The sequence below is a fragment of the Halichoerus grypus genome, chromosome 2, assembly GCF_964656455.1.
Source record: "Halichoerus grypus chromosome 2, mHalGry1.hap1.1, whole genome shotgun sequence".
In the NCBI taxonomy this organism is placed as follows: Eukaryota; Metazoa; Chordata; class Mammalia; order Carnivora; family Phocidae; genus Halichoerus; species Halichoerus grypus.
The window spans coordinates 195,673,312-195,699,462 of NC_135713.1; the positions used below are offsets into that span (position 1 = coordinate 195,673,312).

The 26,151-nt window shown below is 36.8% G+C and overlaps 1 protein-coding gene across 15 annotated transcripts in view; it reads right to left on the minus strand.

Moving 5' to 3' along the window:
* BPTF (bromodomain PHD finger transcription factor) overlaps positions 1–26,151 on the minus strand; it is a 146,955-nt gene that overhangs the window by 71,328 nt on the left and 49,476 nt on the right. For 10 of the 15 annotated variants that reach the window (XM_078065942.1, XM_078065943.1, XM_078065944.1 and 7 more), the window contains exons 3-6: positions 24,300–24,523; positions 18,087–18,293; positions 17,353–17,541; positions 2,912–3,100 (exon numbers count right to left, since the gene is read on the minus strand). In XM_078065942.1, the coding sequence (XP_077922068.1) occupies positions 2,912–3,100; positions 17,353–17,541; positions 18,087–18,293; positions 24,300–24,523 (809 nt within the window). The remainder of the gene's footprint in view (positions 1–2,911; positions 3,101–17,352; positions 17,542–18,086; positions 18,294–24,299; positions 24,524–26,151) is intronic. The other 5 variants (XM_078065946.1, XM_078065952.1, XM_078065940.1 and 2 more) reach the window with 4 other exon arrangements.

Sequence of the window (26,151 nt, forward strand, 5' to 3'; positions counted from 1 at the left end):
GACTATCAACAATTTTCTCTTGGGTCTCAGACCATGAGTCTACCCATGCTGAAGTTTTATGTCAAGATACTGACTATGGTGGCTACTTCCTGGGGCCATCTATACGGTCCTACAATAAAGACTTTTTAGACAGCATCTTATCTAAGCTGCACTTCCTAAAAGCAGAAAGGGAAGGCAGAGTGCTTTTTAAAAGCCCTTCAATTTAGAGCCAAAGATCCAATACAGCTGAGAGTCAATCCTTTGACACTTGCTAAGGTGTTGTTTTTTTAAGTTTATTTATTTAAGTAATCTCTACCCTCAACGTGGGGCTCGAACTCATGACCCGGAGATCAAGAGTCGCATACTCTTCCGACTGAGCCAGTCAGGCACCCTGACACTTGCTAAGTTTAATAAAATAAGGGAAAGGAGGCAGAAAATTCATCCCTGGGGGTAAGAACTTGAAAGGGCTGAGAAAGGGAACAAGGCTTATCTAACACCCCCTGCCCAAAGGCCACATTCCTATCATAAAGGAGTGAATCACTGCCATGCAGCCTGGAGGCAGAATACAGAGCTGCTTTACCCCAGCCTCTAGAGCTCATTGTTTAAGGATGGCAGGAGGCAGAATTCTGCCTAGGCAGGACTTCATTCACCCGAAGGCTAGGGAATTGGGTCTGCAAAGCAGACCAACGGAGCAAGTAGAGGGGCTTTACCTTCAGAGACCCTGAGAAGAGTTTCTGGGTAATGGGGACTCGGCTGGGTACCCAGGCAATTTATGAGGGAGTGCTACTGCCAAATCCCCAACAACCCATCCCTGACAACAGCCAGCAGGAACTAGCTGCTAAAGCAGAATGGCCTCCAGAAGGGGGATCTTCCCATATATTTCTCACGTTTCATCCACAGCCATCCTCCCAAAAAAACAAGGGCAGCCAGAACACCCTCCACTATCAGGATAACAAGTGTGACAGGCAGTTAAATTCATAATTTGGCTCATAGATTGTGAGATTGAGAGAAACTATATCCAGACCTAATCAAAAATAATACACAACACACAGAAGTTCTAAATAAAGTTACAACTACCAGAGGTAATTCTGGGAAGTTTTTGAAAAAATCCTCAGGTGTGGGTGAGATCTTTGCATTGTGTTAAGCAGAAGCATTTTTGAATTTGAGTAAATATGTCTGTGCTGAGCTACCAAAAGGTGTAACTGTGGGGATATTTGTTTCCTATCTTCTCAGCATTCCTCTTTCTTTGGAAAACCATTCCTACCCCACTCTAATCATATACTTTTGCTGGAGCCATCAATTATAATACCTTGCCTGCCCTGGCCACAGGGGTGGGAACAATATGTCCAAGATAGGTCACTCAAATTCCTTCCTCAAGGACTTTTGATTTGGAGCAGGAGTAGGGGCCTTGCCTTTGGGTCACAGACCTTGGGAAGATATGAATACAAACCGCTGATGCCATCTTCCCTGCCACTTGGAAAAAGCCTGTCTGTATTAGGAGAGAATGAAGTTAACACACAAACATATGCACATCAAAAGGTGGAGAGAAAGAGAGGAAGACAGAAAAGCTTTGATACCTGGGGGTCCAGTTATGCCTGATGATGGTTTGGACTTTCCAATTACATGAGCTAGTTAATTTCCCTTTTCACTTAAGCTAGTTTAAGCTGGTTTGGTAGCTTGCAACTGAAAACAAGTTCTAATTAAAACAGATCTCCATCTCCTACCATACACAAAATTATACAGCAGGATTAAAAACAAAGTTACACAAGTATTATGTGAAATTACTGTAAAACATGTATATGCTTGGGATAGGATCTTCCTTAGTAAGACACAAAATCCAGACAAACCCTAAAGAAAAAAATTAGTAAATTTAACTATATAAAAATATAAAAGTTTCTATATAACAAGATAACAGGAAGAGTTAAAACAAGCAATGACTGTATAAGTATATACATAAAATCAAAGATAACAGCCATAATACATAAAGCATTCCTATGATTCATTAAGAAAAACTATCAAAACGCAATAGGAAAAAATGAGAAGATATAAGCAATTCACTTGAAAGTTCAACAAACACATAAAGAGAAACTAAAAACATTAGTAAGCAGAGATATGCAAATTTTTAAATGAAATATTTTTCATCATTAGCAAAAAAGAGACTGATGTTGAATTTAGGTGAGAGTATGAAAAAATACATATGTATGTAAATTATTGGTATAAATCCCTTTTAATGTACAACTAAGCAGCAGTCATCACTATTTTAAAAATGTACCTACCATGTGACCCAGCAATTCCACTTACTGTTCCTATACTGCCAGAAATACTTGCATAAGTACACAGATATACGCTGAGGATGTCAAAAAAAAAAAAAAAGCACTACTATTTGTAATAAGAAAAAAAACTGTTAACAGCCTGTATGCCCACTAACAGAGAAATAGTAAATGAATTACTGTTCATCCATACTGTGGAGTACCATGCAGCAGTTTAAAAAAAAAAAAAAAAGAATGAATTCAATTTATATCATGAAAAGATCCCCTATATGTATTACTGAGTGAAAAAAAGCAAGATGCAGAACAATGCATGCAGAATGATTCCATTTATGTAAAAAAAAATAATAATTAAAAAAAACCTTTTGGTAAACATACATACATTAATGTAACCACATGGAGAAAGACAGAAAATGTTACACACCAAATCATTGACCGTGGTTACCTTTGGGGAGGGGGTACTAAAGATTTATTTTTTCCTGGGTGCTTTTGCATTTTTTTAAATAAAAACAATGACAAGTGCTACTTGTGTTCAAAAAAAGAAAAAAAAGAGAAAAAAAGAGGAAAAGAAAATCTAAGTCTTCCCACCCCATCAAACTTTTATCTAAAAAATTAAAAATTAAAAAATTAAAAAGCTCGCTTTAATGGATGAAGTGTATTCTTACCTATCTCTTCTTGAATAGAGACAGGTGTGTGAGACTCTCTTTCTCCATTTTCAGGCTCATCAGCTGCCTTAGCAGATTCACTCTGGGAAGGATCTAGTTCACTGCTGCTGTTACTGTTTTCCAGATTAGGCTGGATGGAGGTAGTGGGAGCACTAGTGTTACTGCTGTCACATGTCTTGTTAGGTTCTTCTAGAAAAATAGAATATCTGATTTTTAGATTAGAAATCACATGAAAAGTAACTACGTTGTCAGAAAAGACATTTAATTGTTTGAGGACTGCATTACAAAGCTAGACTTTAAAAAGAAAAGCTGCTCACATATGAAGAATGCCATGTCTGAGATCTATAAAGCAACACCCTATGAGTTATTTTTGAAGTCTCTCAGTCTACTAACTCAGACTCTTGTCATCTTAGTCTCTAGTACAAGGCAGACAATCTTTCAGATACCCCAGAGCTGAAGAAGAAGAATAAAGTGATATAACTACCCCACAAAACTTAGAAGTGGTTTTGAGATAATCCCTCAAAATCTGAAATTTATACTCTTACTTTTCAAAAAGTAGTCAGTTTTAGAAACAGCATTAAACTAGATTATTTATCTCTAAGATTTTCTGCTTGAATTCTGTGCTCCCAAATTAACTAGAAGGTAATGCTGAAGTCATTGTAAATTTTAAGAACAATTTAATAGTTATCACTAAGAATACTATTCCTAAAAGTATATCAAAATGAACACTACCATGAACTGAAAGCCTAGGTCTTTCCATGATAGTTCAGAAATTAAGAGCCTCCTTCCTTATTTCATTTTGTCACTAAGATAGTCTTTAAATCACCTAAGTTAAAAAGGGGTTGGCGATATATCACAAAGGCTATCCCTAATGTATAATGAGCTCCTATTAATTTTTTTAAGAAAAAAATCTCAACAACCTGACAGAAAAACAAAAAAAATCTATAAGCAGTCACAAAAGAAAAGAAAATGGCCTTTAAACATTTGGGGAAATGCTCACTTAATTCAAACTAAAAGAAATGCAAAGTAAAACTATATGGAGCTTCCCAGCTATCTGGCTGACAAAAATCCAAGACCCCACAATACATTCAGGTAAAGAGGCAGTTTGTTAATAGGCACTCCCACATAATACAGCAGGAGTGAAAAATGGGACAAAGTGGATAAAAAGGAACTGACAATTTCTACACATGCATTCTTAACCTACCAATCCCATGTCCTGAAATCTATCCCAAAATACACTGGTAAAAACACTAAATTACTTATTTACAGAGCTATTCATTGCAGCATTATTTATAATGGCAAAAGACCACAGACAAAATGTCCATCGATGGGGCACTAATTGAATAAAAGGTGATATACACAATGAAATATCATGTACCACAACAAGGATTGGGGAAATCACCAGATCCACACATGAATGATTAAATGTAAAAGGAAAAGTGCAGAAGAGCAGTTACAGTATGCTAACTTCTGTGTAAGAAGGGGAGAGAAATATAAATTTATAGGTAGATTTTGCCTTTATTTACAAAGATTTAAAAACACTGGGAAAATAACCCAAAATTAACAAATGTGGCTACCTATGAGGAATGGAAAAGAAATGATTACCTAGAGAGGTAAAGGACAGATGTGAAAACTCTCTGTATACAGTTATACAATTTGATTTTGGAATCATGTAAATGCTTTACATTTTTCTAAAAATTAAAGTTAGAAATGCAATCCCTAAAAAGTGAAAACTGAAACAAATTAACCTAGTTGTATATCAAAAGTTGCTGGCATAACCACACAGAGAAAAAAATTATTTTAAGTGACTCTGGAACACAGTATTTTGACTGTATGTCTTTACTAGAAATATGGCATTAGTATCAATAAAGAACTATAAAAATCATCTTAAATGCTATTTAGTGGTCTTACTGCTAGCAGTAATAGTGGTATTACAAAATTACTACGATATATAAAATCATTTCTTATTAATGTACACCAAGATGTTAATAAGACATATATTAATAATGTTATTATTAATGGACACCCATATCAGGACAAAGCAAATGTGTAATTAAGTTACTACTCTGTTAGGAACTAAAGCTTTCAGTGTAAGGGAAGAGATACAAGTTTAAAACCAAGGGGAAAATAAAAAGAAAGAAAGAAAAAGGAAAAGGAAAAAAAAAAACCTAAGTATGCAATCCTCAATCTGAATTTGAAATGTCAATATGAACTGATGATCTTTTTCTTTTCAAAAATACATATTTCCTAACACGATCCACCAAAAAAGCCTAAAGGCAATAACAGCCCAAGAGCAGTAAATACCTCTGGGCCCAGATTGTGGTCTCTAATATCATTCCCCACTAAAAGGAACCAGGACCTCTTGGAGGAATGACTGATTCCAGGTCTGGGGTAGGAAATATGTAAGATAAGCCTCATACATCTTATTCTGTCAAAAAGCAGGGAAGCTCTTGGGGCGCCTGGGTGGCTTAGTCGTTAGGCGTCTGCCTTCGGCTCAGGTCATGATCCCAGGGTGCTGGGATCGAACCCCACATCGGGCTCTCTGCTCGGCGGGAAGCCTGCTTCTCCTTCTCCCACTCCCCCTGCTTGTGTTCCCTCTCTCACTCTCTCTCTCTCTCTCTGTCAAATAAATAAATAAATAAAATATTAAAAAAAAAAAAAAAGCAGGGAAGCCCTCTAAGACTACCAGGGTCATGGAAAAAGGACTCAAAAGCCAACATGAAGGGGCTTGTGCTGGTCAATATAAGCAAAATGAAAAATTACAACTGACTAAAACAAATTGAATACATAAAGACCCATGAGTTCAAACAGATATTTAAAATTAGAAAGCCATGCCCCTGTGTAAAAGTCCGTAACTCATGAATCACTACTGAAGGTAACTGGACACCAACTCCTGATTCTGAAAAATAACTGAACATTTATTCCTGCTCTAACTACATTTCAAAGTATTCAAACAGCCTCAGTTAATGAGGGAAAATTCTTCACAGAATTCCAGCTAAACAAATACAGAAAAAAAGATAGAATTAAAAACCACCATATTATAATCTCCAAACAAATAACTGATTCTGAAATGATCATCAATGAATGAGAGGTTACACTGTCACTACCTGAACTCACTGATCAATTTCAGCATTTATAAAGGCAGACCACAAACAGACATCATGAGCCTTTTGATGCTATATGATATGAAGTACCCAGCACATAGCTTATGGAATATTCTTGCCAAAAATAGTTAAAAAATGATTTTAATCAAGATTTTAGAATAAATTAAAGAACACTAAGAGGAAGGAAACAGACAAATCCTGAACGTGGGATATCCCATAGCAAGATACACTATGATTCTTCAACAAGTCAACAGTGTATAGAGGAAAAAAGTCGGGGAAGGGGAGAGTACTCTAGACTAAGAGACTCAAGAGATATAAAATCAACTGTCATGTCATATGGGAACCTTATTTGGAGTTATTACAAACACAACAAATGTAAAAAAAAAAAAAAATTTTTTTTTAAGTCAGGAAATTTAAACTGACAGAACAGTAGATGATATTAAGGAATTGCTATCAATTTTATTAAAATGACAATGGCACTGTAATTATGTAAGAAAATGTTCATATTTTTTAGAGATGTATATAAGATTGGTGTAGCATGATGTCTGGGATTTGCTTTAAAATACTGCAGCAGGAAAAGAACCCAAAATCATATTAATAAGAAAGGGGATAAAAAAAACTGTGGTATAGTTGCACAGAGGAATATTACAATACAATTAATATGAAAGAACTCCAGCAACATACAACATTATATTAGTAATATAAAGTGAAAAAATTAAGTTCCAAAAATTTACACTTAACACAATACACTTAATATATATTTAACACAATACACTTGGAATAAAGTTTAAAACAACTAAAAGAAAAATATATAGTTTTTAGCAAATTATATAAATCAACTCAATGAAGCAAAAGCATGTGAATTATATATCACTTTGATCTCCAGTATCAACAGTCTTGATTCTACTGTGTATCCCTTATAAAAACAAAAGAAGATGTTAGTGAACACAGGATTCAGAGTGACAACTACTTCAGGTAAGGGAGAGGGAGGCAGAGGATGAGACTGGGGGGGTGATTATAGATGCAGGTTAGTTTCAAAGCAGGACTTAGCCTTTTGTTTGGGGTGACAGATTCCTAGGTGTTTATTTTCATTATTAAGTAATTTAAAACCTGAATGAATAAATTAAGGGATACTACACAATGGCCAATGATGAGTACAATTAACTAAGGATTGTGATTTATCTAACATTGTACACCTAGGGTCAAAGAGGAAAACATTTTTTGAGCCAAAAAAAGAAAAAACAAGGAGTTAAAAAAAATCATGGGTAAAGCAAGTATGACAAAATTTGATAATTCTTTTTTATATAAGTGTTAGATATATGGCAATGTGGGTGCGGTCATTATACTCTTATGTATGTGTAAAAATATTTATAGTAAAAAAATTTTATATGAAGGATTTCAAAATGCCAAATTTAACATCTGACAGCTACAAACCAGTAATAAAATCAACTAACTCAGAAAAATCTGGAACAAAAGAAGTCTCTCACAAATAATATCAAATTCTTCACTAACCATTCTTTTTACAGCTGTAAGATCTAGATTTGTAAAGTGTAGTAGTCCTCATGAATAATGGTCTAAATATCATCTTCTCCAATAATGAAGCAATATATAAAGATATCCCCTCATGAGCTCTGAGTGCATTGTCTCAGAGAATAAGAAAAAGAGATTAGACTCTAGACCAGCCCACAAAAACTTAAAATATTAGCACATAATATACTCCAAGTATGGTAAACTAAGAAAATTCTGGGATAGGAACTTAAGAGATTCTGACTATACACATCTTAAAATACTTTAGAGAAAGTGTTTTCTGCTATCAGGGAGATAATGGTACTTCATACAAGAATAGGCAATCAATCCCTTACCAGGTATTCTCATCTAAAAAAGCCAATAACCCACTGAAAGCAAACTGAATTCAGATTGTATCCATTTAAACTCTCAAGGCGATAATAAGCTGAGGACTACAAATTCATAAAACATAGTTTTGTTAGTTCGTCCAAAGTTAATCTGTCTTAAGTGGAAAACAGTGTTTTCCTCCATTTCAGTTTAGAATACTGATTTTAGTTGTTGGTTTTTGGGTTTTTTTCTAAAGTAGTCTCCACGCCCAGTGTGGAGCCCAACGTACAGCTCAAACTCATGACCCTGAGATCAAGACCTGAGCTGAGATCAAGAGTTGGATGCTTAACCGACTGAGCCACCTCGATGCCCTGGTTGTTGTTGTTGTTGTTGTTTTAAATAATTGTTCTAGGGGCATCTGGCTGACTCAGTCAGAAAAGCATGTGACTCCTGATCTTGGGGTCGAGGGACTGAGCCCTACATTGGATGTAGAAATTACTATAAATAAATAAACAAAAAACCAAACTTTAAGTAACTGTTCTACAACTCTTCACTTCTTTACTTCATTTGCCTGTAGATTTAAGGAAATCTGAAGCCCGTTGCTTCAAAATACCACCAAAAAGGTATCGCCTACCAAGATGTAGGTTTTAAACTTCAAAGTCCAAATGTTCTAGCCCTATGGCAAATATTACAGATTTTGGTATTTACAATACTATCTTCATTAGACATAACAAACACTGTCAATGAATAAAAATAGGGTAAGTTTTGTAGTCATCCCTCAAACCAAAATTACATGTAGATCTTGATCTTCAACTTCTAAACAGTAACACCAAAGCCTAAAAAACAAAATTCTAAGCAAAAAACTACAAAGAAAACAAGTAACTTTTCTATCTGAAGTGAAAAGGGGAATTTTTTTTTAAAGGAAAAAAAAATGAGGTAAAGTAAGTAACCAGAATGTATACGACTAGAAACTAAAACCAAACCTACTAAAAAGGATAAGAAACAAAAGATTATTTAACTGCAGAAGCTCCAAAAGCTTTACGGATCAACTCAGTGAGGCTAATACATTGGTTCAGCATCTACTACCAACAGCCTCTGAATTTCCTTTTTTTTTTTTCTAAAGATTTTATTCATTCATTTGAGAGAGAGAGTGCATGAGCACGATCATTAGGGGTAGAGGGGGAGAGAGAAGCAGGCTCCCCGCCAAGCAGGGAGCCCAACACGGGCCTAGATCCCAGGACCCTGGGATCATGACCTGAGCCAAAGACAGACGCTTAACTGACTGAGCCACCCAGACACCCCCACCGAATTTCCCTTGTAATAAAATTCAAAACTAAAGCAAAGTGCCTATCTCTTAAAATGTCATTATCACAAAAAGTTAAGAAATAGGTTAAATCAGTATGTTCTTTTAGTTTAACTTTATAGCTGTTAGAGTTTCAATATATCCTGGAAACATTTTCAAAACAATTACAGTTATGGAAATAAAGCCAGTTTTATCTACTACTGATATGTTCTTAATCTCAAGCATTAAATCTGGAGGCATTAATTTAAAACAAATGCTGTCTGCATTATGTTTGAATACAAATTCTCAATAGTGGATTTGACTTTAAGATGCTAGCAAGTCATGTATCTTTTTCTCCACTTAAAAATTTAAAATTTGACATTCTGGTACAAAAAGGTTCTAATCTAAAATCCAGGACAAAAGTGTAATTCTGAAACTGAGCCTTTTGCCAATTACAAAGAAGTAATACTAAACAGCATACTTGCTACATGGGGTTGTTTTTGGCAACATAACCATTTTCATGAACTAAAGTGAAATGTCTGGAACACAGATGCAAGAAAAAAAATCTAAGGAATAGGTATATTAAAAGATTATTTTTAAGTGATGGCTACTAGCCTTGCCCAAAATATTGCCCAACTGAAAAGTTTAATCTTCAGTCTTTGCCACATAAAATCTTTCTGATCACTGATCATATCCAGTATGAAATCATGATATCGCCCCATTTTTCTCATGTTCTCACTCCCAAAGATTTTTAGACCATAAATTTGTAATTTTTCCTTTGTATAATATCATTTATTGCATTACATAAAAATGACAGTACTCTCTGACAAGACTTTACGTCAAGATATAGCTTGAAATAATATACATTTACTTCTTTTCTTTTGAAGATTTTTAAAAAATTTTAAATAATCTCTACACCCAACAGGGGGCTTGAACCCACAACCCCAAGATCAAGAGTCATACTCTCCACCAACTGAGCCAGCCAGGTGCCCCAATATACATTTACTTATAAAGAAATCTGAAAGTAGATGTATTTATTTTTTTTAAAGATTTTATTTATTTATTTGAGAGAGTGCACGAGTGGGAGGGGCAGAGGGAGAAGGAAAAGCAGACTCCCCACCGAGCAGGGAGCCCAAAGAGGGCCTTGATCCCAGGACCCCGAGATCACAACCCCAGCTGAAGGCAGATGCTCAACCAATGAGCCACCCAGGCACCCAGAAAGTAGATGTATTTCTAAAAAGATTCTGGATATATTTCTAAAGAAATTCTAGGTGGCTCAGTTGGTTAAGCATCTGCCTTCAGCTCAGGTCATGATCCTGGGGTCCTTGGATGGAGCCCCGCATTGGGCTCCCTACTCAGTGGGGAGTCTGCTTCTCCCTCTGCCCCTCCCCCTGCTTGTTCTCTCTCTCTTTCTGATAAATAGAATCTTTAAAAAAAAAAAAAAAGAAATTCTAAATTCCCAGATTATTTAAAAAATTTTTCTATTCCAGAAAAGATATATAATACAAACACTAACCAAAAGCAAGCTGTTGTAGCTTAGAAATGTTACTAAAGATAAAGGACATTTTATGGGATGCCTGGGTGGCTCAGTCAGTCGAGTGTCTGCCTTGATTTCCACTCAGTTCATGATCTCAGGGTTGTGAGACTGAGCCCTACGTCAGGCTCTATGCTTAGCAGGGAGTCTGCTTGGGATTCTCTCCTTCTCCCTCTACCCCTGCCCCAACTCGCATGCACGTTTTCTCTCTAAAATCAATAAATAAATCTTTAAAAGAAATTAAAGATAAAGGATATTTTACAATGATAGTTAGTTCAACAAGAAATATAAAGATTATGTGCACCTAATTATACAGCCTCAAACTATATAAGGCAAAAACTGAAAAAAATTAAGAGAGAAAAAGGCAACTCCACAGTAAATAGAAATAATTTTAAAATATAGAGAAGGAGAAGAAAAAAAAAAGACATAGCAAGGATATAGATTTGAACAACGCAATTCAAAACCTTGACCTGACTGTCCAATACTGTACCCAACGACTAAAAATACATATCCTCTTCAAGTGTACATGAAACATTTATCAATATTAACCATATACTGAACCATAAAACCTCAACAATTACTCTGATTACAGTAGGTTAAGCTAAAAATCAATAACAAAAAAGATAACCAGAATGGGTTAAAAAGAAAACTATATCATAATGAAAATCAGAAAATATTTTAAACTGAATGACAAAGACAGTATGTAAGTTTGTAGGATGCAGCTACAGCAGTACATAAAGGGAAAATTATAGCCTTGACGGAATAGAAAATATAAATAAAAACTAAAAATCATCAAAGCATCCATCTTAAGGAGCCAGGGCAGAAATAATATTTTCATCTAAATGTAGTATCAACTAGGATACTCTTTTGAGGAGCTCTATTTTTTTTTTAAAGATTTTATTTATTTATTTGGGAGAGAGAATGAGACAGAGAGCATGGGGGGGGGGAGGGTCAGAGGGAGAAGCAGACTCCCTGCTGAGCAGGGAGCCCGATGCAGAACTCGATCCCGGGATTCCAGGACCATGACCTGAGCCGAAGGCAGTCGCTTAACCAACTGAGCCACCCAGGCGCCTGAGGAGCTCTATTTTTTTTAAATGCAACCAACAACGATAAAAATTAAAAATTTTAAAAACAGAGGGAAAAAAAGCTAGGTGATGAATACGCTTATGCCACAGATTGTGGTGATGGTTTCATGAGTGCATATTTATCTCCAAACTTATCAGGTGGCATACATTAAATATGTACATCTTTTTGTATGTTAATTATACTTCAATAAAGTTTTTTCAAAAAAACAGAAGCAGAAAAAAAAATCCACAGAGATGCAAAGAAAATAAAAGGAAAAAACAAAGACATGAACAGAAATAAACTAGGAAAAAATACAATAAAAAAAGGATCAACAAAGCAAAAAAAGTTATTTTTTAAAAAAAGACTAATAAAAATTAACAGTTTTGTAAGATGATTAAGAGAGAACAGATAACCAATTTCTGGATTAAAAAAAAGAACATCACTACAGGTCCTGCAGACATCGAAAGACAGGATGTTATTAGGCCAAGAATACTTAAAATTTAAGCGAAATAGGTAGATCCGTAGAAAAATGCAACTTACTAAACTGACATAAGAAAACAACAGAAAATATGAATAGCCCACTGTCAAAGAAATGCACTTTTTTTTTTTTTTTAGAGACAGAGAAAGAGAGAGAGAGAGGCAGAGGGAGAAGCAGGCTCCCCGCTGAGCAGGGAGCCCAACGCGGGACTCGATCCCAGGACCCTGGGATCATGACCTGAGGCGAAGGCAGAAGCTTAACCATCTGAGCCACCCAGGCGCCCAGAAATGCACTTGATCTTAGTCAAAACACCAAGCAGCAATCCATCCATCAAAGAAATGAAATCTAAAATCAATCTTTCCCATAATGAAAATTCCAGGACCAAGTGGCTTCAGGAAAATAAAATTTTAAAAAAGCCCTTTATTTAATTAAGGAATAAATAACACCAACTCACAGAAACTCTTATAGATAACAGGAAAAGTGGGAACTTGTCCTAACTCATTTTATGAGGCCAATATAATCTGGACACCAAAGCCTGACATGGACATTATTAGAAAAGGAGAGTTACAAGCCAATATCATTCATTAATGCAAACTCCTAAACAAAATATTAATAAACTGGATGCAACAGCATATAAGAATGAAAACATATCACAACCAAGTGGCATTTATTCCAGAAATATGAGATTGGGTTAACACTTAAAAAAAATCAATGTAGGTACTTCTGCTTCCAGATGGAGCAGAGGGACTGGATTTAACCTTCTGTCATGAAAACAACCACAAACAAAAAAGACACCACATAAGAGAAAACAAAGGAACTGACAGGTAGTTTACAAAAGAAGGTAGCCAAATGGCCTGTGTATACATATATTTAACAAATATATGCATATACACACACATACACACACACGAAAAAGTGCTCAACATCCTTAGTCACCAGGGAACTACAAATTCAAACTACAATAAGATATCCCTACAATACCATCAGAATGGCTAAAAGAAAGGGAAAAAATGAATGACGCTGATAATACCAAGTGTTAGCAAGGATGCAGAGGAGCTAGAACTCTCACAGACTACTGATGAAGTGTGACCTTGTATAACCACTCTAGAAAACTAGCCATATCTATTAAAGATGAGCATACACAAACTGAATGACCCGGGAAATTCCACAACTAGACTTATACCTCTAGAAACGTACATATAAGGAGCATAAAAAACATGTAAAAGAATATTCAGTCACAATGGTCCCAAAATGGAAACCATTCAAATGCCCATCAACATAGAAAACGAATAATTATAATTAATTAGTAACTAATCATTACATATCTGTATAATAAGACTATCATGCTGCAATAAAACAGAATGCACTACTATTACAAGCAACATTTGGATGGCTCTCATATATTGAGGTAAAAAAAATTGACATCAAAAAGTACATGCTGGATGATACCATTTATTATCTTTTATAAAGGCAATCCTGATAAATGGTTATAGAAGTCAAGACAGTAAATGCCTTTGTGGGGGTGGGCACAGTGGTGGCCAAGACCAGGGCATGATGTGGTTATACAGGTGTGTTCTATCAAGCTGTTTACTTAACACTTGTGCACTTTACCATATGTTATATTTTAATGAAAAAGTTCCCAAAAAACATCTTTCCATACCAAATACTTTCCAATCTGACAGTCTTCTATTGATAAGCTGGAGTCGTTAAACTAGGTGTCTGAATACATTCTGAAGGTTTAGAACAGCAAACCAGTGGGATGCCTTCTATCAGTTACTGTTTCTCATCTACCTAAATTAATTCCCCTCTCCAGTTCTTCTGATACCACATCTCATCTATTGACCAGAGGGTGGTCCAGGGATACCACAGAGTACCCAGCACACTGCCAGGCACCATTATAAATACTCAATAAATATTTGTTGAATAAATGAATGCATAGAGAAAGAGAAACAGAAGGAAGCAGAGAGACATGTTACAGTCCTCTCTGAGGGTCAGGACTCTACCATTAGGCCTGCCTACTGCCCACTAGAAAGTAAAGTCCTCAAGGGCCTTGACTTTGTCTATTTTGGTCACTGATATATTCCCACTAGTGTCGTAAGTTTTACAGTCAGGGATCTATTAAAATGTTTATCTACTTTAAATGTACCAAACTCCTCTTTCAACACTGGTGTGCGTGTTTAATATATGTCTTTAAAAATGCTTTTCATGTTGTTTTGGAAACAAGTATTGAGACTATCAGGTTTCTAGTTTTAGTTTCGTTTTTTAGTCTAGTCAAGAAGAGAGCTATGACTTACTAAATGGTCAGGTTTTGAATTTATAGAATCTTCAGCTATCTGGCACTCTGATCCTACTAATGAACCCAATCCACTCTGACTACAGCCACTGACAATTGCTATTTGCTCCCACTCTAGCTTTCTTAACACTTCTGTTCAGGTTCTCATCTATATCAATTTTTTGTGACCTACACATGAAAAAACCAGTTGAATGCAAAGTTTAAATACGAAGGATCTCATTTACAAGAATTATGTTAACTACTACTGAACCAGTAAATGTATAATTCAACTCACCCACTTTATTATTTTTTACTTGCTAGGCTTTCTCACTCTTTCAAAGACTTGGCTGTAGACAGCAATAACAATATCCAACATCTGCTGAGCTCAGGTAGTACCTGAGGGTACAAGGGTACTTAAGTACTTAGGGTAGATACTACCCTAAGTCTTGTATATATATTATTTCATTTGGCATTCTTTAAAAGTATACGTCAAGGGGACGCCTGGGTGGCTCAGTCGTTAAGCGTCTGCCTTCGGCTCAGGTCATGATCCCGGGGTCCTGGGATCGAGCCCCGCATCGGGCTCCCTGCTCGGCGGGAAGTCTGCTTCTCCCTCTCCCACTCCCTCTGCCTGTGTTCCCTCTCTCGCTGTGTCTCTCTCTGTCAAATAAATAAAATCTTAAAAAAAAAAAAAAAAGTATACGTCAGGGCGCCTGGGTGGCTCAGTCGTTAAGTGTCTGCCTTCGGCTCAGGTCATGGTCCCAGGGTCCTGGGATCGAGTTCCACATCGGGCTCCCTGCTCAGCAGGAGGCCTGCTTCTCCCTCTCCCACTCCCCCTGCTTGTGTTCCCTCTCTCGCTGTCTCTCTCTGTCAAATAAATAAAATCTTTAAATAAATAAATAAATAAAAGTATACGTCAGATACTAAGATAGTTTCTCCCTTAAACCATTCTAGTAACAAAAGAACAAATATCTCAGAGACATTAATAAACTGGTAATAAATAACTTGAAAGCAAATGTCTGCTAAAATCTGGGCACAGTTGTTACTCTACTGTGTTTGGTTTAAGAACCAAACAACTAACCAGTATATAAACCTACTAGTAAGACTGAGGTTTACACTAAATATCAATCAATCTAAAAGAGAAAGAATATTTTAAGAAGTATTTACCAAGGATATAATCATTATTCCAATATAAATGGAATTCTGTTCACATTTTTGGGGGCCTAGTACTCCACTTCCAAATTCTGACTCATGAAGGTACTAAAGTCATAATAATGTAGCATTTTAATTGGACAGGACCTAGAGATCTAACCATAGAATTACAGATCTCTGATTCTCCAGTCCATTCAATAACGGACTCCCGCTGAAATCATCTCTGATAGGTCAGAGAGAGATCAACATTACTAATTACTCCTTCATGAAATGAAATTATCTCTGATAGGTATTCACTAAATGCATCTAGTAAAAGGGAATTTGTTACTTCTATTTTCTGAACAGCTGTAATTTGAAGGAAGTTGTTAATATTCACTCATAATATTCCTATTATTTCTACTTATTTGACTTAATATCCTACATTTCAAAGAGAAGTCTAATCCCCCCAGCCAACCTCTCAGTGGATAATTATATTATTTCCAATCTAGCTTCCTCTTGATACCAAGTCTGTTCTTTTCTAGGCTCAAAAATTTGTCTTCTTTATTTATTCCACCAGTTAGCACAGTTTCCAGACTTTCCTTCATCTTAATGACCAATCTCTCATTAGTATAAAATATGGTAAACTTATTAATGTGATTCTTTTGGACCCTACACATACATCCCTGCATGTAATCTAATGTTACACTGGTGTTTTCAGCAATAGTTCACTGTTTATAAGCACTCAGTTGAAAGCAGTCACATAAGAACTGTTGATCATCAAAATCCTTCAAGATACAAAACAGGAACATTGAGGCCTTGCGAGATTAAATATGACATTAACTTAATGGCAGAAGCAGATCTAGAATCAAGTCTTCCAACTACTAACTAATACTGTCTTTCTGCCCAACACATCAGAATCACATCCCCAATAGCAATGACAGTACCACAAGCTGGAAAATATGTGATATTCTTATAATATATAGAAAAAAATCATTAAGGATTTCCAGCAAGGTATCAGCTACAATTCTTGATTTGTGGTGGGATTACCAGTGTTTATTTTGTTTTGCTCCATCTGAATTTTCTAGTTTGCTTTTTAAAATTTAAAATTTAAAAATACATATAGCTCCTATAATAAAAATTCTTTTTCATTTAAAAAAAAGGCAAAAGGAAAGGCATAATGACATTCTTTGTGTGTGATATAACTTACTTCAAGTATAATTTTAATTTTAAAAAGCTTAAAATATGGACTATTGGTTAACTTACATTTTTATGTCAAAATATATCTTGCAAAAAATGTTTTGTGACAATGGTTTTCTAACATAACATTATGGTTTGAAATGTTTAAAAAACTACATGAGCACATGCAAACATAAATTAATTTGTTAGTACATACAGAACTGGAATGGTCAAATCATTCAACACCGAGCCATTAGTATGTAAGTACTTAAAACCAAAATATCTGCCACTATGATCTGATGATAAAATATACAAATAAGTCTATTAGTCAAAACCAGCTAAATGAACTTTAAAAAGCATGAAGATTATGATGAGTTTCAAGCACTAACTGCAAGAACATGTGTCAAACTCCAAATGTTAGGTGACAATTTAGCAGTCAGGGATGGCACTTATGTAAGCAAGCAGCATGAATGAACACATACTTTAAAATTTCAGGTGACATTCAGCTTTTACTACAAAAGGGAAGGATTCCCCCCATTACAGAGGCATTGATACACTGCCCTCTGTACCTGGCACATCCGGGGGGAGCTCAGATGCCACCTTCTTCTCTGCCATGTTGCTGCTATCGTGGGTTTCTGAGAGACACCCCACGGGACTCCTCCCTTCAGAGGGACTAGTCTCTTCTGAAGAAGCATTTGTTGTGTTGTCGCCAAGATTTGCTGACACAGAGTTACCTTTATCCCCAACTTCTGTTGGCTCTACAGTAAAATGCACAACAAAACTTTAAAGATATCCTTTAAAATTGCTTTAGGACAAATGGCCACATTCAATCAACTACTAAAAATGAATGATCACCAAGAAAACCTGCTTTTATTTGATGGCCATTTTGAAGCAATCAGATTCTGGGATACTTTTGCAGTAAGTAATCCAAAGAGTATTTACGAATATTTAAAATATTAAGAATGTTTAAGTAATTAATATAAAAATGAACATATCACATACAAAAGCGTATATTCTGGTATAAAAATAGGGATTTTTCACCAACAAATCTCATAGGAAAATGGCACCTTATTAGGAAGTATAAATAGAGATACAGGTATATTATAACCAATCCACCAATACATAAAACTCATTACAATGATTATACATGTTAAAAAGGGAAAAGATACCCTTATTTCTTTAGAAATATAAAATTAAATAGGTATTAGTAATAAAGAGATTCTTTTTCATTTTGAAAGTAAAACTGAAGTTTTCATAAATAACACTGATTAAATATTACTTTCTAGCCAAGTAATTTTTTTACCCTCAGATTTTCCTTGCTCAGGATCATCATCCGGAGTTTTGTCGTCGCTGTCTTTATCAAGGGACTGGTCTTCAAACTCCTCTCTGCTTTTCTCAACATCTTTGGAGTTACTATTCTCGGTCTCATTCTTGTCCTTTTCTATTTCTTCTGGGCTTTTAACAATATCAATTTCTCCTTTTTTGGCTCTTATGGATTCCAAAATTTCTTCTATAATAAAAACAAAAAATTTTGTTTCCATATATATCAAATATAAAAGTACTACAAATGCCACTTAAGAGTTTCAATATAAGTTATTAAAGTTAAATATGTTAAAACATTAGAACTATGAAATAAGGATTAAGACTACCAATACAGGGGAAGAATGAAGGGGGGGAAATCGGAGGGGGAGAAGAACCATGAGAGGCAATGGACTCTGAAAAACAAACTGAGGGTTCTAGAGGGGAGGGGGTTGGGAGGATGGGTTAGCCTGGTGATGGGTATTGAGGAGGGCATGTTCTGCATGGAGCACTGGGTGTTATGCACAAACAATGAATCATGGAACACTATATCTAAAACTAATGATGTAATGTATGGGGATTAACATAACAATAAAAAAAATTAAAAAAAAAAAAAAGACTACCAATACAATGTTGATGCTTACATAACTCAACCAATTTGGTTATCGTTACTCTAGAAAATACATGGTAATTATGACTATTCTCTTTTTTTAAAAAAGAAAACCAGTCTAACTTTTGAAACTGACATGACAGAGATTACCTCATCTCTTCTACCACACGAGGGAAACTGTAGGCTGCACAGACCCACCGTCTAGGCAGCGTGGTGCAGTGGTCAAAACCAAGGTAACCATGACCCAGTGCATATCTGACTTGAATTAGCTGTTTAGGCTTACCGTAGGCAAGCTATCTAACCTTCAGGCTTCCACTGTAAAATGAGAAAACAAAGTCCCATTTGGAAAAAACCTTTCTCTCTGAAGTCCCATAACTGTTTTGAAAGCCAGTAAATCCCTAAGGGCTCTAATCCTCTTTCAATTTGGGGAGAATGATGCTATAGCATGATGTAGACCACAAGTATATCAGCACAGACTCTTAGGTATTAATGATATTCTTTGGGTTATGATCCAATACTATCATTTTTTATTTTGTTGCTCAAATTTTGTTCCAGCTTTGGCCGCGGGGAGCTAAAAGTGAGGCCTGTATTCTTTGAACACACTTCAGTCATTCATTTGTTCATTCATTTAGCATTTCCTTACTTTCTAGCACTACAAGATGCTCCAGGCTCACCTTGTATTCTCTCTGTCCCAACCCTAGAATCCATTATCTCTGTAAGGACTCTGTTCTTTTTTTATTGGAGAATGGTATTTAGAAGACATGATCTGGGCTCTAGATGTACTTGTTACTATTACGGTGTCACTGTTTCTATACTCTCTCAGCCAACAGCTAGGAAATGTTATGTATATGCACACTAACCCATGTATATATACATCTATGCTTTTTCACTATGTGAGGTGGTTTGTGTGGTTCATTCAATCAATGCCCTGTTGCTTCTTTGTAACTTCTAACAAGAGAAATCTTGTTCTCATTATCTATAATATATCTATTTATTTGGTCAACCCTAGTATATATAGTAATTTCAGAATTGCTAAACTGTACCTCCATGAGAAATAAATTTACCAACTGGAGTACAATGTTTGTGAACAAGAAGAACCTTTTTTTTTTTTTAAAGATTTTATTTAATTGACAGAGAGAGATAAAGCGAGAGAAGGAACACAAGCAGGGGGAGTGGGAGAGGGAGAAGCAGGCTTCCCGCTGAGCAGGGAGCCGGATGCGGGGCTCGATCCCAGGACCCCGGGATCATGACCTGAGCTGAAGGCAGACACTTAACGACTGAGCCACCCAGGCGCCCCAAGAAGAAACATTTTTAATGATATGTAACACAGTATTTTTTTTTAATTTTTAAATTTCCTTGTTTAAATTTCCTTTGTTTAAATTTTCTGTACCTGTAATTTCATTGATGTTTCTTAAATTGTAGGTATCTAGAATGTTTCGTAGGATTAAAAAAAACCTTGTAAAGTCATCACTGGAAAACACTGATCTTTCTGTAAAGTGATGACAGTTGAGCTGGCTAGAGTTAATTCCTCACACTCTCTCTCACCTTCTCTATTCCTAATTCCTATAAGAATTTGGAACCAATGAATATGTGAACATCTAAGATAGATAAAGGACAATTTCATATGGAAGAAACTGGCATGTTTTCTGTCCTCCTCATCATCCAAGTCATCCCAGGATCCTTTTGTACATATTTCCTTATATCACTTTACCTACCACTTTCCATTCAATTTACCTTAGCTGTGGTTACTCTTGCTACTAAGTACACTTAACTTACCAGTGGAAGTATCTCACTCTTTTTTAAAGAACTTTTTATTTAGAAAGTCTAGTTTCCAATCACCTGCTTTTCTTAGAGAGCCACGTTATTTCTCACTTTCAAACATAGCTCCACCCTGATTTTCAACTGCCAGCTTTTCTATTTTCTTTTTTCAAGGTATCTCTATACCCAATGTGGGGCCTGAACTCATGACCCCAAGATCAAGAGTCACCCGCTCTACCGACTGAGCCACCCAGGTGCCCCAACTGCTAGCTTTTCTTAACCTGACTAGTGCAAGTTCCTCCCAACTTTCCTAGTGCCATTTAATGAGAATAAAACAACATTCAAAACAAAACAAAAACAACTACTACCAGGGCTCCCAGGTGGCTCAGCTGGTTGAGCGTCCAACTCTTGATTTCGGCTCAGGTCATGATCTCAGGGTCGTGAGATCGAGCCCCGTGTTGGGTTCTGTGTTGGGCATGGAACCTGCTTAAGATTCTCTCTCTCCCTCTTTCTTTGTCCCTCCCCTCCGCTCTTTCTCTCTCTCTCAAATAAAATAAAAACCATCTCTACTTAGAAAAATGCATTCCAAAAATAAACTTCCTTCAAAACCACCAAAATAAAGCATTATAAAATACAATTACCATAAAGGTATATGATAAAGCAAATATAGCAAACTATTTACAACTACAAATATATAGTAAATTGTAGAACCAAGATGATGAGCATGTAGGTGTTTACTGTATCATTCTTTTGACCTTTCTGTATATTTGAAAATTTTCATAAAATATTAGAAAAAAATAGAAAAAGAAAATTCAACTACCAAAAGTGGAATTAAACTCTCCTAAGTATACGTGTAAGTATATAAAAACAGAGGGCTAAACTTGAAAGGAATTTATGCTACTTGCAAGGTTAAGAATGTCAAGTCATTAGAACACACTGCGATGCTGAAATTGCTGTCACAATACTGCAAATTACTCTTGGCTATTTCAGAACCCAGTAGTTTCTGCTGTTTTCATCTCATAAAATCCCAAGTTAAAGAACACCACTAGATATTATTCTAGGTTTTTACCTGGGCTGGATGCTCCTAAACTGACTACCACAGCCCAGGTTTTGGTTCCCAGGGAGAGCAAATAAACTTAACAGTGGCAGACCAGCATTTTAATGGGGGACTCCTGTCTGAATGCTTAATGCACTGCCAGTACACTCCTTACAAAATTGTTGAGAGGATTAAAGGCTTGTAAAACATCTAGTTGAACACCCAGCCCACAGTAGGTACTCAAAAATATCAGTTTTCAGGATGCCGGGGTGGCTCAGTCGGTTAAGCGTCTGCTTTCGGCTCGGGTCATGATCCCAGGATCCTGGGATCAAGTCCCGCACCGGGCTCCTTGCTCAATGGGGAGCCTGCTTCTCCCTCTGCCTGCTCTGGCTGCTGCTCCCCCTGCCTTGTGCTCTCTCTGATAAAATCTTTAAAAAAAAAGTCAGTTTTCCCTCCTCTTCCCACCAATTTTCAATTCTTTTGAATTAGAGTACCATGCTGGATAAACCTTAGCAGAGAAGGAGAAGAAGAGAAAAGAAAAAGAGTGTCACTTTTTGTCTAGTCTCGCCATGAAATCCAAGCTGCAGTTACCCCCCTTACTTAAATGAACTCCACACTGTATTAAGAGGGTAAGACAGTCTCACAGCACAGAAGCGTTGGCCACCTAACTTTCCAAGAAAATACTGTGGCCTAATGCTCAAAGCTTTCTCTGCTGTTCTTGACTACATAAAAAAGTTTGACTAATTTTTAAAAGTACATTACATGCTGGGCACCTGGGTGGCTCAGTTGGTTGAGCACCTGACTCTAGGTTTCAGCTCAGGTCATGATCTCAGGGTTGTGGGATGGATCAAGCCCCCCATCGGGCTCCACACTCAGTGGGGAGTCTGCTTGAGATTTGTTTCTCCCTCTCCTTGTCTCTCCCTCCCCCTAAAATAAATAAATGAATCTTTAAAAAAACAAAAATAAACAAAAAAATGCTCATTGTAGAAAATTTGAAAAATATAAATAGGATACCAACTATAATCCTATTATGCTAATTGGTTATTTTTTTATAAAAGCTGCTCTACTTACCCAGTTGGTTATTTAAAGAAAGAGAATTTAAGTACCTCAATGACCCAGGTACTGTTTTGGCATGGTACCTTATGTAATTCTCCAATTCTCTAGTGTTCTATCACATGATAATCAGTAAGAGAATTAACCAATTCTTCTATATTGGGAATTTCTAGTTTTTCACATTCCCCTAAATCAGACCACTAAACATTTTGATTACCAATTCCTATTTTGGTTTTGTTCTTTAGTTAAGATGATACTGGGGCACCTGGGTGGCTCAGTTGGTTTAAGCATCTGACTTCGGCTCAGGTCGTGATCTCAAGGTCCTGGGATGGAGCCCCATGTCAGGCTCTGCATGTCAGGCTCTGTGCTCAGTGGGAAGTCTGCTTGTCCCTCTCCCTCTGCCCCTCCCCCTGCTCATGTGCACCTGCTGGTCTCTCATAAATAAATAAATCTTAAAAAAAAAAAATGATACTATCGTTACAATTTTGTACATAGGCATTCTACTAAATACCTGACCAGTACTCGTCAAAACTGTCAGAGTCATCAAAAACATGAAAAGTCTGAGAAATTGTGACAGTCTAGAGGAACCTAAACAGACATGTTAAGTAAATATAATGTGGTATCCTGGATGGGATCATGAGACGGAAAAAGGTTATCAGTAAAAATAAAGAAATCTGAATATAGATTAAGGTATTATAAGGTATCAATATAGGTTCACTACTTAAGACAAATATGCCACACTAAGCTAAGATGCTAATAATAGGGGAAACCTGGTGCAGGGTATCTGGAACCCTCTGTACTACCTCAGCAACTTTTTTGTAACTATAAAACTATTCTAAAACTAAAAGTTTTATTTAAAAATAAAAAGCAAAGAGTATCTTTTATTTATTTATTTTTTAAAGATTTTATTTATTTGAGAGAGACAGAGACAGCGAGAGAGGGAACACAAGCAGGGGGAGTGGAGGAAGGAGAAGCACGCTTCCCGCCAAGCAGGGAGCCCGATGCAGGGCTCGATCCCAGGGCCCCGGGATCATGACCTGAGCCGAAGGCAGACGCCCAATGACTGAGCCACCCAGGCGCCCTGCAAAGAGTATCTTTTAAAAGAATACTATTTCTCATAATTAAAGGTAGGATTCGTGGGGCACCTGGGTGGCTCAGTCGGTTGAGCATCTGCCTTTGGCTCAAGTCATGATCCCAGAATTCCGGGATCAAGCCCTGAGTCGGGCTTCCTGGTCAGCGGGGAGTCTGCTTCTCCCTCTCTGCTCCTCACCCCACTCGTGCTCTCTCTCTCTAATAAATAAGATACCTGAATTAAAGAAAAAAACAATTGGGGGAAGATCAGTAATGACCAAGGCAAGATACAAAATGCTAAAATGCATAGAATCCCCTAATTTATGTTGGGATGAACAAGATTCCTTAGGAAAAGGACAATACAGAGAACTGAGGTGCCTGGGTGGCTCAGTCAGTTAAGCATCTGCCTTTGGCTCGGGTCATGATCCCAGGGTCCTGGGATCGAGCCCCATGTCAGGCTCCCTGCTCAGTGGGGGGGTCTGCTTCTCCTTCTCCCTCTGCCCCACCTTGCTCACACTCTCTTGGCTCTCTCTCTCAAATAAATAAATAAAATCATTAAAAAGAAAAAATACAGAGAATTAAAATATACGTAACTTCAAATTTTAATATTTTCAAAATCTTGCAGTGATTTCATACTAAGAGTTTATCTCAAATTTATTAACAATTAATTGAGAAAATTTCCCTCTCACCATTAGCTGCCGCCAGAAAGGATTTGTTACTGCCCCGAGCCTTATTGGTCAAGTCTTCAGTTATGTCCATGTGCCGGTGGATTTCTTCACGCATTTCTTCCAGAATTTTGCAGAGTTCTGCTTCCCAGTAATCTTTATCTAGACAGTCAATTAATTCTGCAAGTTGGACCTTTGTGCTGTAGTACCAAATTTTCTTCTCATTTTCATTTTCTGTATCTTCTTCTCTGTTTAAAAGAAGTACAAAAACACTTTCTATGTTAGACATAATGGCACTGATTGGACAACGGCCATCTATCCAGGGAAAGTTAGAAGATGTAACACAAAGTCTGCCCACTAAAGCTCAGTATATCTGCTCACAAGAAATCCCCTCACGTCTCATTCTAACTCAAGTTACTTTTACTTTAATTGAGCAATCTCTAATTATTTTGCTTTCCTAGCCCACAGCAGCTTATGATAAAATAATCTGTGAGTAATAGTGGAGAGAGATGATGGGGGGTGCCTGGGTGGCTCAGTCAGTTGAGCATCCAACTCTTGTTTTCAGCTCAGGTCATGATCTCAGGGTCATGAGATTGAGCCCCACATTGGGCTCTGTGCTCAGTATAGAGCCTGCTTGGGATTCTCTCTCTTTCCCTCTCTCTCTCTGCCCCTCCCCACTCGCTCTCTCTCTCAAAATAAAAATAAAATAAAATCTTTAAAAAACAAAAGTAGTGGGTAGAGACGAATTAGTATAGCAGCAAAGAAAGATATCTAAGGGTGCCTGGGTGGTTCAGTCGGTTGAGCATCTAACTCTTGATTTCGGCTCAGGTCATGATCTCAGGGTCCTGGGACTAAGGCCTCTGTCAGGCTCCTTGCTCAGTGGGGAGTCTGATTGAGGATTCTCTTTCCCCTCCCCCTCTGCTACTCACCCCACTCTCGTGCACTCTCCCTCTCTTTAAAATAAATAAATAATCTTAAAAAAAAAAAAAAGAAAGATATCTAAAAACATGACACACAGAAACAGGACCTCAAACTTCAGAGTGTGTGAGTACTTGGTGGGGGACAGTCTTGCTTATACTTCAGTTGACTTTGAGATCATCGCTGTAACCACATGAATGGAATTTTAACCAGAAATATTTAAATTATGGTCAGTGCATGGCAGGTACAGGGCAGGCTGACACTACAATTCAGTTTAGAACATTTCCATCAACATGATATAAATGCTCTGCTAAATTCTGGTCCTTGAAGGAGTCATCTCAATGAGCGATGTTTCCTCTCTCTTCCTTTCTTATGGACAAAGTTCAAACTGGAGAGAAGAGGAGCAGCTCTCTGTCCTGCTTGCATCTCTCCAAAGGTCCCATTCACTTGTAATGCCCATGTAGACTTCAACTAAAAACACAAGGTAAATTCATGCCTAGGACCGGACTTTCAGAAATACATGTGATGGTATTTCTTCTCTCATTCAAAAGGAATTCAGGAGCGTGTATGAGGAACCTGATGAGAGAGTGTAACTTTCCTGTCTACTCAACAGCAAACTCACAGAACTGAAAGAACTGGGCTTTAAGAAAGATCTGGCTTTAAAATGGGCTCAGGCATTTATGAGATACGCAAACGTGGACAAGACACAACCTCTCTGAGTCTCTGAGCCATTTTATTGACCTTGCTGATAAAATGGGGATAATGGTAACTCCTTCAGGGCCACTGTAAGAATTAAAGGTATTATAAGGCACAGATTGTAAAAAAATAAAATAAATAAGGTATAGATTATAGCACCCAGGCACATTGTTCGTAATCAATAAAAATAAAATATTATTGTTACTATTACAGAAGTAAATAAATAAAAATTGAGCAGAATTCCAGGAATGAGTCATTCAGT